We start from the raw sequence: 15,784 nt of genomic DNA on the forward strand, positions 1-15,784 counted from the left end.
GTCTATTCATGTTTTCTGCCCATTTCTTCACTGGGTTATTTGTTTTTCGGGTGTGGAGTTTGATGAGCTCTTTATAGATTTTGGATACTAGCCCTTTGTCCGATGTGTCATTTGCAAATATCTTTTCCCATTCCGTTGGTTGCCTTTTAGTTTTGTTGGTTGTTTCCTTTGCTGTGCAGAAGCTTTTTATCTTCATAAGGTCCCAGTAATTCACTTTTGCTTTTAATTCCCTTGCCTTTGGGGATGTGCCGAGTAAGAGATTGCTACGGCTGAGGTCAGAGAGGTCTTTTCCTGCTTTCTCCTCTAAGGTTTTGATGGTTTCCTGTCTCACATTCAGGTCCTTTATCCATTTTGAGTTTATTTTTGTGAATGGTGTGAGAAAGTGGTCTAGTTTCAACCTTCTGCATGTTGCTGTCCAGTTCTCCCAGCACCATTTGTTAAAGAGACTGTCTTTTTTCCATTGGATGTTCTTTCCTGCTTTGTCAAAGATGAGTTGGCCATACGTTTGTGGGTCTAGTTCTGGGGTTTCTATTCTATTCCATTGGTCTATGTGTCTGTTTTTATGCCAATACCATGCTGTCTTGATGATGACAGCTTTGTAGTAGAGGCTAAAGTCTGGGATTGTGATGCCTCCTGCTTTGGTCTTCTTCTTCAAAATTACTTTGGCTATTCGGGGCCTTTTGTGGTTCCATATGAATTTTAGGATTGCTTGTTCTAGTTTCGAGAAGAATGCTGGTGCAATTTTGATTGGGATTGCATTGAATGTGTAGATAGCTTTGGGTAGTATTGACATTTTGACAATATTTATTCTTCCAATCCATGAGCAGGGAATGTCTTTCCATTTCTTTATATCTTCTTCAATTACCTGCATAAGCTTTCTATAGTTTTCAGCATACAGATCTTTTACATCTTTGGTTAGATTTATTCCTAGGTATTTTATGCTTCTTGGTGCAATTGTGAATGGGATCAGTTTCTTCATTTGTCTTTCTGTTGCTTCATTGTTAGTGTATAAGAATGCAACTGATTTCTGCACATTGATTTTGTATCCTGCAACTTTGCTGAATTCATGTATCAGTTCTAGCAGACTTTTGGTGGAGTCTATCGGATTTTCCATGTATAATATCATGTCATCTGCAAAAAGCGAAAGCTTGACTTCATCTTTGCCAATTTTGATGCCTTTGATTTCCTTTTGTTGTCTGATTGCTGATGCTAGAACTTCCAGCACTATATTGAACAACAGCGGTGACAGTGGGCATCCCTGTCGTGTTCCTGATCTCAGGGAAAAAGCTCTCAGTTTTTCCCCGTTGAGGATGATGTTAGCTGTGGGCTTTTCATAAATGGCCTTTATGATCTTTAAGTATGTTCCTTCTATCCCGACTTTCTCAAGGGTTTTTATTAAGAAAGGGTGCTGGATTTTGTCAAAGGCCTTTTCTGCATCGATTGACAGGATCATATGGTTCTTCTCTTTTTTTTTGTTAATGTGATGTATCACGTTGATCGATTTGCGAATGTTGAACCAGCCCTGCATCCCAGGAATGAATCCCACTTGATCATGGTGAATAATTCTTTTTATATGCTGTTGAATTCGATTTGCTAGTATCTTATTGAGAATTTTTGCATCCATATTCATCAGGGATATTGGCCTGTAGTTCTCTTTTTTTACTGGGTCTCTGTCTGGTTTAGGAATCAAAGTAATACTGGCTTCATAGAATGAGTCTGGAAGTTTTCCTTCCCTTTCTATTTCTTGGAATAGCTTGAGAAGGATAGGTATTATCTCTGCCTTAAATGTCTGGTAGAACTCCCCTGGGAAGCCATCTGGTCCTGGACTCTTATTTGTTGGGAGATTTTTGATAACCGATTCAATTTCTTCGCTGGTTATGGGTCTGTTCAAGCTTTCTATTTCCTCCTGATTGAGTTTTGGAAGAGTGTGGGTGTTTAGAAATTTGTCCATTTCTTCCAGGTTGTCCAATTTGCTGGCATATAATTTTTCATAGTATTCCCTGATAATTGTTTGTATCTCTGAGGGATTGGTTGTAATCATTCCATTTTCATTCATGATTTTATCTATTTGGGTCATCTCCCTTTTCTTTTTGAGAAGCCTGGCTAGAGGTTTGTCAATTTTGTTTATTTTTTCAAAAAACCAACTCTTGGTTTCGTTGATCTGCTCTACAGTTTTTTTAGATTCTATATTGTTTATTTCTGCTCTGATCTTTATTATTTCTCTTCTTCTGCTGGGTTTAGGCTGCCTTTGCTGTTCTGCTTCTATTTCCTTTAGGTGTGCTGTTAGATTTTGTATTTGGGATTTTTCTTGTTTCTTGAGATAGGCCTGGATTGCAATGTATTTTCCTCTCAGGCCTGCCTTCGCTGCATCCCAAAGCGTTTGGATTGTTGTATTTTCATTTTCGTTTGTTTCCATATATATTTTAATTTCTTCTCTAATTGCCTGGTTGACCCACTCATTCGTTAGTAGGGTGTTCTTTAACCTCCATGCTTTTGGAGGTTTTCCAGACTTTTTCCTGTGGTTGATTTCAAGCTTCATAGCATTGTGGTCTGAAAGTATGCATGGTATAATTTCAATTCTTGTAAACTTATGAAGGGCTGTTTTGTGACCCAGTATATGATCTATCTTGGAGAATGTTCCATGTGCACTCGAGAAGAAAGTATATTCTGTTGCTTTGGGATGCAGAGTTCTAAATATATCTGTCAAGTCCATCTGATCCAATGTATCATTCAGGGCCCTTGTTTCTTTATTGACCTTGTGTCTAGATGATCTATCCATTTCTGTAAGTGGGGTGTTAAAGTCCCCTGCAATGACCACATTCTTATCAATAAGGTTGCTTATGTTTATGAGTAATTGTTTTATATATCTGGGGGCTCAGGTATTTGGCGCATAGACATTTATAATAGTTAGCTCTTCCTGGTGGATAGACCCTGTGATTATTATATAATGCCCTTCTTCATCTCTTGTTACAGCCTTTAATTTAAAGTCTAGTTTGTCTGATATAAGTATGGCTACTCCAGCTTTCTTTTGGCTTCCAGGAGCATGATAAATAGTTCTCCATCCCCTCACTCTCAATCTAAAGGTGTCCTCAGATCTAAAATGAGTCTCTTGTAGACAGCAAATAGATGGGTCTTGTTTTTTTATCCATTCTGATACCCTATGTCTTTTAGTTGGCGCATTTAATCCATTTACATTCAGTGTTATTATAGAAAGATATGGGTTTAGAGTCATTGTGATGTCTGTATGTTTTATGCTTGTAGCGATGTCTCTGGTACTTTGTCTCACAGGATCCCCCTTAGGATCTCTTGTAGGGCTGGTTTCGTGGTGACAAATTCCTTCAGTTTTTGTTTGTTTGGGAAGACCTTTATCTCTCCTTCTATTCTAAATGACAGACTTGCTGGATAAAGGATTCTCGGCTGCATATTTTTTCTGTTTAGCACACTGTAGATATCGTGCCAAGCCTTTCTGGCCTGCCAAGTTTCAAAGGAGAGATCAGTCACGAGTCTTATAGGTCTCCCTTTATAAGTGAGGGCACGTTTATCCCTTGCTGCTTTCAGAATTTTCTCTTTATCCTTGTATTTTGCCAGTTTCACTATGATATGTCGTGCAGAAGATCGATTCAAGTTACGTCTGAAGGGAGTTCTCTGTGCCTCTTGGATTTCAATGCCTTTTTCCTTCCCCAGTTCAGGGAAGTTCTCAGCTATAATTTGTTCAAGTACCCCTTCAGCACCTTTCCCTCTCTCTTCCTCCTCTGGGATACCAATTATGCGTATATTGTTTCTTTTTAGTGTATCACTTAGTTCTCTAATTTTCCCCTCATACTCCTGGATTTTTTTATCTCTCTTTCTTTCAGCTTCCTCTTTCTCCATAACTTTATCTTCTAGTTCACCTATTCTCTCCTCTGCCTCTTCAAGCCGAGCCATTGTGGTTTCCATTTTGTTTTGCATTTCGTTTAAAGCGTTTTTCAACTCCTCGTGACTGTTCCTTAGTCCCTCGATCTTTATGGCAAGAGATTCTCTGCTGTCCTGTATACTGTTTTCAAGCCCAGCGATTAATTTTATGACTATTATTCTAAATTCACTTTCTGTTATATTATTTAAATCCTTTTTGATCAGTTCATTAGCTGTTGTTATTTCCTGGAGATTCTTCTGAGGGGAATTCTTCCGTTTGGTCATTTTGGAGAGTCCCTGGCGTGGTGAGGACCTGCAGTGCACTTCCCCTGTGCTGTGGTGTATAACTGGAGTTGGTGGGCGGGGCCGCAGTCCGACCCGATGTCTGCCCCCAGCCCACTGCTGGGGCCACAGTCAGACTGGTGTGTGCCTTCTCTTCCCCTCTCCTAGGGGCGGGATTCACTGTGGGGTGGCGTGTCCCGTCTGGGCTACTTGCACACTGCCAGGCTTGTGTTGCTGGGGATCTGGCGTATTAGCTGGGGTGGGTAGGCAAGGTGCACGGGGGCAGGAGGGGCAGGCTTAGCTCGCTTCTCCTTAGGTGATCCACTTCAGGAGGAGCCCTGTGGCAGCGGGAGGGAGTCAGATCCGCTGCCGGAGGTTTGGCTCCGCAGAAGCACAGAGTTGGGTGTTTGCGCGGAGCGAGCAAGTTCCCTGGCAGGAACTGGTTCCCTTTGGGATTTTGGCTGGGGGATGGGCGGGGGAGATGGCGCTGGCGCCTTTGTTCCCCGCCAAGCTGAGCTCTGCCGTCCGGGGGCCCAGCAGCTCTCCCTCCCTTTGTCCTCCAGCCTTCCCGCTTTCCGAGCAGAGCTGTTAACTTCTGACCTCCCAGACGCTAAGTCGCGCTTGCTGTCGGAACACAGTCCGTCCGGCCCCTCCGCTTTTGCCAGCCAGACTCGGGGGCTCCGCTTGGCCGGCGAGCCGCCCCTCCGCCCCGGCTCCCTCCCGCCAGTCCGTGGAGCGCGCACCGCCTCGCCGCCCTTCCTACCCTCTTCCGTGGGCCTCTCGTCTGCGCTTGACTCCAGAGACTCCCTTCTGCTAATCCTCTGGCGGTTTTCTGGGTTCTTTAGGCAGGTGTAGGTGGAATCTAAGTGATCGGCTGGACGCGCTGTGAGCCCCGCGTCCTCCTACGCCGCCATCTTCCGGAACTCCCCTTTCACCTCTCTTTGAAGTGGATATAAATCCTCTTAAATATTAGATAGGCTCTTTGTCTTTAACACCCAGGAACTGCCTTTCCCGAAGACCTGGGAGCCATCTCTTTGAAAATTACACATCAAGGGGCACCCCTCCCACCCAGTTTCTGTGGGTGCCCATCTCCAAGTTGCCTGTTTGAGGCTGATTCCCTAGTTTTGGGCCCCCCTCAATATCCTCCCTTATCCGGTCACATAGGATGCCCCACTTCAGTTACTCTGCCTGCCAACAACCTCCAAACAGAGGAAACCTGAAGCCTTCTCTTTTTTCCATCAGAAAGCTTCCCTACTCCCCTGTCTCAGAATCTCCATCAAACCTGGATGATGGTAGCTGACTCTTGTCATAGCAAAGCTCTAAATAAAGAGCCTGTTCTCATTCAGTAGGTCTTCGTTTCTTCTCACGGTTCTAAACACTTAATGTATATGGACTCATTTATCTGCTAAAACCCCATGAGATACGTACATATTATGAATCCCCACTTTAGAGATATGGAAGCTGAGGCACAGAGAGATTAAGTAAGTTGCCTCATGTCACACAGCTAGTTAGGAGAGGACAGGATTCACACCTAAGCTGTCTGTTTTTACAATCTTTGGTCTTAACCACTGCATAATACTTAATGCAGTCTAGAAAAACAGACTCTCACAACCTAAACACCCCTTCATCCATTCTCTGTATGTCCTCAAACAACCTATCTGTATCCTCTGAACCTCCCACCATTAAAGCCTTCCTCTCTTTTCCCTTGTTTCTTTGGCACATTATCCTCTGGTTTCTACAGTGACACTTAGCCTTACAAGTAATGTGTGCTGATGTATTTATTCTCAAAGAGGATTTGTTGAACACTTTCTATGTGCTCAGTACGCTGAATAAAAAGAGAAGGAAATCATATAATCTCTTTGATTGTTGGGTCAGTGTTGTAATTGTTTCTGAATTGATTGATTCGTTCAGTAAAAATTTACTGAGCATGTACTATGCGCCAGAAACCACGTTAGACCCTAAAACTTCTGAAAAGGAACAAAAAGAGAAAGCACAGTCTCTGGACTCAGGTTGCTCCCAGCAGAGGAACCGAGACACATACAGACAATTGCAAATCTGTGTGACCAGAGCTCTGGAAGCATGAAGGCGGGCAAGCCTGTTCCCAGCCAGGGTACCGGGGAGGCTTCCCAGAGGGGGGTGACTGCTCAAAGGAGTCTCAAAATACGTAAGGAGGAGGAGTTTTCCCCGAGAAGAAGGGAGCCAAGGCATTCCAGGCAGAAGCACCAGCTGACACAAGAGCAAGGGTATGGGACCGAACAGGGAGCGGCTGGGGAACGAGGGTAGCTGAGGGTGGCTGGCGCAGTTTGAGGGTAGGAGTGAAGGTGGAATTATGAAGGCTTCCAGAGTCTACACATGCTGTCTCCACTAGCTTATCCCCACTCGCTCCACACTGCGTGCTAACCTGTGTCAGTCCTCACCATTCTGCCAACACCACCTTTTATTTATATATTTGAGAGAGAGAGAGCAAGCAGGGGAAAGGTGGGACGGGGGGGACAGAGGATCTGAGGCAGGCTCTGCAATGGCAGCAGCAAGCCCGATGCGGGGCTCAAACTCATGAACCCTGAGATCATGACCTGAGCCAAAGTCAGACACTCGACCAACTAAGCCACCCAGGCGACCCGGGTCTTGCTTTTTAAATATTGAGATATAATTCCCATGCCATACAGTTCACCCTTTTGCAGTGCACAATAAAGTAGATCTTAGTATAATCACAAAGCTGTACAGCCATCAGCACTAATTCCAGAACATTTTTATCACCCCCCAAAAGAAATCTGTGCCGGTTAGCAGCCACTCTGCATTCCCCTTCCCTTCAGCCCCTGGCAACCACCAATCTACTTTCTATGGGTTACCTATTCTGGACATTTCCTATAAATGGAATCATATTGTATGTGGTTTTTAGGGACTGCCTTCTTTCACTGAGCATGTTTTCCAGGTCCATCCATGTTGGAGGCTGTATCAGCACTTTCTTTCTTTTTATGGCTGAATTATGTTCCATTGTATGGCTGTATCACCTTTTGTTTATCCATTTATGAGTTGAGGGACCTTTGGACATTTCCACTCTTGGGCTATTGTGAATAGTGCTGCTGTGAGCCTTTACAACAGTCCCTTTCAAAAGGTCGCCATGACCTCCAGGTTGCTAAATCCAATGGACAACTCTCTGCTTTTTATATGACCATTCAAGGGCATCTGACACAGTAACCCAACTGTCCTTCTCCAAAGAGTCTCTTCTCCGGGTTTATGTTTCAAGTACATTTTTATCATTATCTTCCTACATTTCTGCCTACTTCTTCTCCTTCTCCAATTGTGACCCTCTCCCACTCACTGTCCATATAAACAGTGAGGACGTGTGTTTCCTTTGCCATTCAGATCCTCTCACCTCCCTGACCATTCAGTGGCTTCCCATTGCTCTGAGAATAAAACCCAAACTTTTCAATATGGCGCCGTGGTCTGCATGATCCGGCTCTGGTCTCCCCTCTGCTGCACCCTCACTCCTCCCCATGCTCTGCTCATGGCGGGGTCAGGGGAGGGAGGAGGGTTGGTTTGTTTTATTTTAGTTTCTCCCTCTCACCAAACTTATTCTCACCTCAGGGCCTCTGCCTGTGGTGTCTACTTGGTAACACATTTCCTTCTGTGTTTTTCTGACGGAAAACTACTACTTTTCCTTCTTCAGACCTCAACCTAAAAGTTTCACAGTCACGGAAAGGCCTCCAACCACCATAGGGAGTGCAAATACCTGCAGTGGATATGCTTTAATTCAGCATGTTGTTTCCTCCCCGGTCCTTGTTAAGTATCTGCTTTCTTGGTGTGCCTGTGAGTGACTGCATTTGTGTGTGTCAGTCTTTGAGGCTGGACTGTAAGCTCCATGCTGGCAGAGGCTATGTCTGTTATTACTCATATTTTATTCCCAGGGCCTATCACTTAATAGATGCTCAATAAATATGTGTTGCATGAAATGAAAGAAGTAAGTGACACAGAAACTAACAGAGAGTCAACTAGGGTCAAATGAAATAACAGAAGGGATCTGAACATACTTGGCAAACTCTAAAGGGCTATAAAAATGGAATAAATGACTGCCATTATGTAATCATGCATACATAATTACTGTCAATTATTTTATAGAAGCAGCAATTATGTCAAAACACACGAATTTGGATTTGGGGACTTGGCAATCCCATTTCCCAAACTCACACCGCACTCTGGCAACTCTGACTGGTGGGCAGGTAGCCTTCCATGTGGGGAGACTTGGTGCCTCCATGTTGCACCCCTCCTGGTTCCTCTACTTGAAGTAGTTATCTACCCTCTTCTTCATCAAGAAAGTACCTTGCCGTCATCCTTTGTTCTTGAAAAACTGATGCTCTGCTTGACCCTCGACATCCTCAAAGAGAATCAGGTTCCCTTCCTCCTCTCTTTTCCTTCCCTGGGTCATACACGCTTTGACTACGTCATGCACGATGGGGTTGTTAACGCATCCGTCCCTCTCGCGAGACTCTGAGCTGGTTGAACACAGTGGCCATGCTTCCTCTATTTCTGAATTCACCCATTCATCAACCAATTCATTGACTGAACATCTGTAATGTGCTAAGCCATGAGGCCTGGAACAGAGTACAGAAGCGGCCATGCAATAAACCCTCAACGTGTACTTGGCCAGAGGGGGAAGAATGAGCCTGCCTACAGCCTCATTCTCTTGACCCAACCTCACCAATCAGAGGCGGTTCAACTGAGAATGGCAGGAAGAGAAAACCTCCTCCAAAACACAATAAGACTAGATGCCACAGAGTAAGGCCAGCACCAGCCATTTACTGAGTCAGGTGTAAAGGGAATCCTTGCCTCATCCTCACTGGGCCGCTAGAGCAGCGAGAGAAAACCAAGTGTGGCCACAAGGGATACAACCCAGGTGTGCTTTCGCCACTAGGTACAGGAGAGGAGGGGAGAATGTGTTCTCTCCAGGAGGAGAAGGCAGCACAGAAAGGGGCCACCAATGCAGTCCCTTTTCTCAAGTGGGTCATCCACTCTCCCTTTCGGAAGACCAAGAAGGCTGCAAGAACTCCCTTCACAATATTTGTGAATGGGCTGAGCCCCTGCACCATGTACAGTCCAGACTGGGCTGGCAATGCAGGGAAAGGGGAAATGGCTCTCCCTGCTGCTACCCTCTCAAGGTAATTTTAAAAGTCTGGATCACTCTTAAAATGGAGTCTCTGCATTTAAGGGTGAAGGGATGAGGTCATTCCATTAAAACTGTGTATTAGTCAAGACTTCATGCATAATTTCAAGAAACGTTGGGGAAAAAAATAATGCCAGGGGCATACATTCAAGCCAAGAAGTTAGAAAACCATCCTCACATGGCTATTAAATCAAGTATGCTGAAATACAGAAGTTTAATGCATTTATAAAATTTTCAAAATTCTTGCTTCTCAGCGGAACCTTTGCCCTAAAGCACTCTGTGCCACTTCAAGGCACTCCAATTGAAGTTTACAAAATGACTCACTTAAAGAGCATGGTGTCCCCTGTCTGCCTCCCAACCCCCTCTCCTACAGCTGCCACTTACTGTGAGTTCTTTGCTTTTAGCAAAAGGCCACCAGCCCCGCACACGCTTTTGCTGGAATATGGAGATCTTGCTCTCCTCGCTTGCATTTTCAAACTTGGCGAGATCGCAGGCTTTGGCAGTCTTGGCGGCTTGGGGGAAGCTATTGAGGTTCATTTCCAGGGAGCCTGTGAAGAGATGCCCTTAACAGTTACAGAAGGGCTTTAGAATCCATCACCACCAATTATTCACCCACCCGTTCGTTCATTCATTCATTCATCCATCCATCCATTCACTCACTGGTCATTCAACCAGTACACATGGGGTCACTAGCATGTGCTAGGTTTTGGGGATACAAATATGACCAAGACATGTACCAAATGTAGCAGGTAGTAGACAGGGGCAGAGCTACAATATATAACTTTCAAGCTTTAGTGTCAGGTGTCATCGCTGCTGGGCGTCTTATCTACTCCGAGTATGTGGGGATTACGTGCCTATCCTCTGAGCTCTCCTCTGCCTTAATGTGGATCCACCTATAAGAACCTCCTCCCCCAGCTCACTTTCCTCTGAGTCCCACTAACCCCCTCCAGGTGGGGGACCAAGTCTTATCATCTCTGTAGCTACTCTCCAAGACTTAGTGGGCTCCCCCAAAGTATTTGCGATGAGTGAATATTACAGAGGGGAAGATAATGACATGAGAGTATTTTGTCTCTCTCTCTTAAATAACCTTTCCCTAGTACAGAAATAATATTTGTTAATTATAAGCATTTAGAGCATACACATAAGCAAAAAATTAATAGAAAAATATTCCATAAAATGCCATCCCCCCAAAGTTGACCGCTGCTCGTTAGTTCTTATCCTATGACAGTCATTGTTTCTTTGCCTGTCCCTGATTACCTCTGCCTCTGATACATATAAACATATATTTTACAGAAAGGGGATTTTTTTCTACACTCTTTGTTCACTTAGTGCATCCTGTATAACTTCCAACTCACTAAATGAATATTTTTAATGGCTGCAGGATTATCACTTTTTGGGTGCTTATTATGTATGAGTTTTTAAATTATATTATCACATGTACAGCTCTAAACACACTCTGAGGTATGTAATATTACTATCTCCATTTTACAACCGGAGAAAACTGAGGTACAGAGGGGACTAGTAACTAGCTCAAAACTTAACAGGCTTCTTAGTGGTAGAGCAAAGATGATTTTAAGTCTGATTGAAATGTATCTTCTGGGACACCTGGGTGGCTCAGGCAGTTAAACTTCCGACTTCGGCTCAGGTCACGATCTCACGGTTTGTGAGTTCAAGCCCCACATCGAGCTCTGTGCTGACAGCTCAGGGCCTGGAACCTGCCTCAGATGCTGTGTCTCCCTCTCTCGCTCCCCCTCCTCCACTTGCGCTAAATAAATAAATAAATAAATAAATAATCTTCCACCATAAGGACGCCCTGTAACTTATTCAGCCAATCCCCTACGAATGGCTATTTGGAGTGTTTCTAAATTTTTTGCTATCATAAATTGCACCGAAATTATCCTTGTAGCTAAATCAGACCGAACTCTCCCCAAACTGGGACAAAACCCTTAATATTAATACGAGCTTTACGAAGTCACTGGCTTACCCAGAAAGTCATCTGAGGACAGTGTTTCAAAATCCCAAACCTGAAGCACCAACACGGCTGGTGTCTTACACTCCATCTTCTCTAAGGAAAAGATGTTCTCCCTCTTCGTAATGACCATTTGCTTCTCAGCTGGGAGGTACTGAAATGGAAACAGGAAGCGCCAGTTGAAGTTCCCCTCGCCAGTCAAGGAGTTGTAATGCACGTCTGTCTCCTGCTTGTCATCTTCCAAACCCTTTATCCACCTGAGTGAACACAGAAAAAGAATTACACACTCTGAGTCCATTATTCAGGCATCAGTATAATCAAGAGTGATTTAGCTAGTTTAATGTGGCCACAGCTCATAGTTTTCAAATTATGATATAGTTAGATTCAGATGGAAGTTTCCATCGAATCTGAAAGAGACAAATAGGAGTCAAAGGGTCTGAAACAGAAACAAGATTCTCATTCTAAGCTAGATTTGGGAAATGTCTTCAATTGCTCTGGGATAGCCTTGAAGCCCCATGCAATAAAGAAGGAAAACTCAGGGGCACCTGGGTGGCTCAGCCAGTTAGGCTGACTCTTGGTTTCAGCTCAGGTCATGATCTCATGGTTCATGAGTTCAAGCCCCACATTGGGCTCTGTGCTGACAGGGTGGAGTCTGCTTGAGATTCTCTCTCTCTCTCTCTCTCTCTCTCTCTCTCAAAACAAATAAATAAACATTAAAAAAAAAAAGAGGAAAGGGGCGCCTGGGTGGCTCAGTCGGTTAAGCGTCCGACTTTGGCTCAGGTCATGATCTCATAGTCGGTGAGTTCGAGCCCCGCGTCGGGCTCTGTGCTGACAGCTCAGAGCCTGGAGCTTGTTTCAGATTCTGTGTCTCCCTCTCTCTCAGATCCTCCCCCGTTCATGCTCTGTCTCTCTGTCTCAAAAATAAATAAACGTTAAAAAAAAAATTTTAAAAAAAAGAGGGAAAACTCAGGAAATGTGAAAGGAAAGTGTAATCTGAGTTTCCTCTCCCTCTGGGCACTCTTAGTGAGGGTACCACCTCTGCACCCATTGCCCTGGGGCCTCTCTAATTGGTCTGGTTTAGACCCCTGGTGTCAGCCCTATGATTGGCCCCCTCCTCTCTGGTTCTGGGCCTCAAAAACCCAGAGGTCTGGATCAACGTGGCACGGAGGGTAGAAGCCTGTCTGTACCCACCTGAATTCTAATCCTGGCTGTGCCATTACTACCCGGAAAGCCATGGATAAGTTACCCAACCCTTCTGTGCCTCCATTTCATTTGAAAAGTAGCAGCAATGACAGCACCTAGTTCGTAGGGTTGCTCTGAAGAATTATATGAGGTAATAGCTGTAAAGTGCTTTGTGTCCTCCAAATTATATATAATGTTATTTCCTCTTAGTGTCATCTGCTCTCCCTCCTCAGTTAAGAGTAAGCTGCGATTAATACATTTTCCCCTAGTGCTTTATCCATGGTGAATTACTGGGCAAATAGGTGCTTTTAATTCAAACTAATTGATAATTCCAAACCATGTGCTTTCTGAAAGCAGACATCCCTTCCCCACAAGTCAGGGAAAGATAAAGAACTTCCACATCCCAGAGGAGTGGTACCACTCAGAGTATGGATGCAATTATTTAGGTAAAGATTGTGCTCCCTCAGCCAATCTATATGTGGTATCCATTATGAGCCAAGGAGTGTGCTAGCTGTTAGAGGAGTGATGGGAGCACACAGAGATGGCCTTTGCCTTCATAGAGCTGTAGCCATAGAGGGAAGGGGACAGAAGGATGGAGGGGGTGGCAGAAGTCACCACTGAGAGATGTGCATATAACAAGGGAAAGAAGCTCAGCATCACTAAAGAGCAGAAAACAAGATGGGGCTGTAGAGATAGGAGGGGCTAGTCGTACAGGATACTTTAGGACATATTAGGGATCTAAATCTTTATCCAGAGAAAATAGAATGTCATTAAAGAGCCTAAAGTATAGGGTTGACTTGATCAGATTATGCTTTGAAAAGACAACCCATGGTTCAACATAGAGAACACATTATACGGAGAGACCAAGCCACATGGTATTGGTACTTCGGTGGCCCCAGCAAGAAATGATGGAGGGAAATGGTTGTGGTGTGGTGAAGACGGGGAGAATGGACAGTGCTGGTGACTATTTGTAAAGCAAAATGGACAAGATTCAATGGCATACTAGAAATGGAGTCAACAAAGAAAAACGTTTCTTGTTTGGAGAAGGCAAAGAGATAGCAAAACGAGGTGAGATGAGTTCACTACTTCTGAGATGGGTTTTATCTAAGGGGACATGTTTGAATCACTTTACCATCTCATTTCCCTCCATGATTAAGGGCTTAAAGGAAGCCTACCAAGGTGTTTGTGTCATAGCCAATATGAGAGAGAGTGAGAGAGAGAGAGGGAGGGAGGGAGGGAGGGAGGGAGAGGGGGAAAATGTGGTGTCCTGAGTTCTAGGTTGACATCTTTCCTTTTGGTAGAACTAGCGAAGAGTAAGGTGTGACTTTTAGCTTCTGTATTAGTCTTACAATGTCCTTAACACTGAATCTCTCATCATTTGTGCCACATCTCTCTACTTGTTTCAGGTGTAAAGGTATTTTGAATGTCACTCAAAAAGCTTAGGTATCCAACATTTAACCGAAAAGAGATGTTTATATAAGATTTCCTCACAAAAATATTTTTTTTTTATAAAAAAATTTTTTTAATGTTTATTTATTTCTCAAAGAGAGAGAGAGAGAGAGAGAGAGAGAGAGAGAGAGAGAATGAGCGGGGGAGGGGCAGAGAGAGAGGGAGACACAGAATCGGAAGCAGGCTCCAGGCTCTGAGCTGTCAGCCCAGAGCCCGACACGAGGCTTGAACTCACAGACCGTGAGATCATGACCTGAGCTGAAGTCGGTTGCTCAACCGACTGAGCCACCCAGGTGCCCACAAAAATATTTTTATAAGATAATAATTCTTAGCAAAGTGACCAAATAATATTTGACAAAGGAAGTGACCTTATCTAAGAAGGTGAGTAAGATGAACTCCTTCTATGGGAGGTGGGAGGAGTATCTTCCAGGAGGCATAGGTTCAGTTAGGGGTTAAAGGAGGAAGGAGGGGAAGAAAAGGGGGCATGGAGTTTGTTGATGAACTTACCCTTTAACATAAATATCACTTGACTTTTGTCCTGTGAAGATATTCTCATCCTCTAAAATGACATCTTCAGTGTTCCAGATGGTTACCCTCAATTCATACCTGGGATAAGGGAAGGCAGCATTAGGCTGAAGACCTTGAAAGCTGAACCAGCTGGTGTCTATGGGATTCTGGAATTCCTGTGAGTCTATAGACTTCCTCAACATTACCAAGTTCAAAAATATCAACACTTAAGGTCTTGGTTCCATCAAAACCAAGTGTCCCAGCTTGAATCACCAAGGACATGAAGTTCTCTGAGCAGAAATTCCTTCCATTAGCTGATGTTTTTCAGAATGTTGCAGAATATTGAAGCTCCGTAGCCCCTACGTAAAACAGGGGCCACCATTTTAATCATCACCACTGTTACCATTACTATCACTTGCCCCTGCTGTAAATGGCCAGATGGGAATGAGATGTGATTATCAGGTGCCAACTGATCAATGTAACCGATGTTACAATGCAAGAATCAATGTAATTGATCAAATGTCATGGTCTTTTAGTCTGCCACCATGGTCTCTTCCCCTGAATGTAGGGCTGCAGATGACTTACCCTTTCGGTTGCCTTGGCGAGATGTCAACTGGAGGTCCAGGTTGAGGCATATCTTTGGGAAACATGTCCACCCACATCTGCAGGCGGCCCTTTTTAAGAAAAGATCTCCTTTAACTCTGGTGGGGATACTGCATGGGCAACTGACTTCATGGTTTTAACATATCCCTTTACTAGAAATGGATATTAGCTATATATCATATCATATCTTATCATGCCATATGGATATTATTCATATTATACACGTTTAGAATATTTGTTGACAAAGACAGGACTTACATTTCTATTAAGAATTAGAGCATATGTTAAGAAGAAGGTAAAGGATAAGCTAACCCTTATTGAGCACCTACAATGTGGTAGACACAGTGCTGTGTATTTGATAAACATTACATCAATTCTCCCAATATCCTCAGTGGGTAGATGTTATTATTCCTACTTGGCAGATGAGAACACATCTTGCCCATACTTACACAGACAATATGTAGCAGAGTCTGGATTCAACCTTTGTCTGTTGACTCCAGAGACTCTGCTTTTTCTATAAACTCCTAAGGACTAAAAAGATAATACTATCTGTCAGAAGGATCATGCTTCATTGTTTCCAATGTGCCTTAACATCATTATCTCCATTACTGCTTACCCTGCCACATGCCCGTGTGACACATTAAAACAAAACAACTAAGACTCAGGGAAGTCAAATGATATGAATCCTGTGGCTAACTAGTGGCAGAATAAGGCCTCCCATCCCTTGCTTTGGACTCCAT

The 15,784-nt window shown here is 43.9% G+C and overlaps 1 protein-coding gene across 1 annotated transcript in view; it reads right to left on the minus strand.

The window, feature by feature from the left end:
* Positions 1-15,784, minus strand: part of FER1L6 (fer-1 like family member 6) — a 140,637-nt gene that overhangs the window by 19,253 nt on the left and 105,600 nt on the right. The window contains exons 35-38 of the mRNA XM_049633507.1: positions 15,027-15,115; positions 14,442-14,540; positions 11,319-11,560; positions 9,719-9,882 (exon numbers count right to left, since the gene is read on the minus strand). Of these exons, the coding sequence (XP_049489464.1) occupies positions 9,719-9,882; positions 11,319-11,560; positions 14,442-14,540; positions 15,027-15,115 (594 nt within the window). The remainder of the gene's footprint in view (positions 1-9,718; positions 9,883-11,318; positions 11,561-14,441; positions 14,541-15,026; positions 15,116-15,784) is intronic.

Source organism: Panthera uncia, chromosome F2, assembly GCF_023721935.1.
Source record: "Panthera uncia isolate 11264 chromosome F2, Puncia_PCG_1.0, whole genome shotgun sequence".
Lineage (NCBI taxonomy): Eukaryota > Metazoa > Chordata > Mammalia > Carnivora > Felidae > Panthera > Panthera uncia.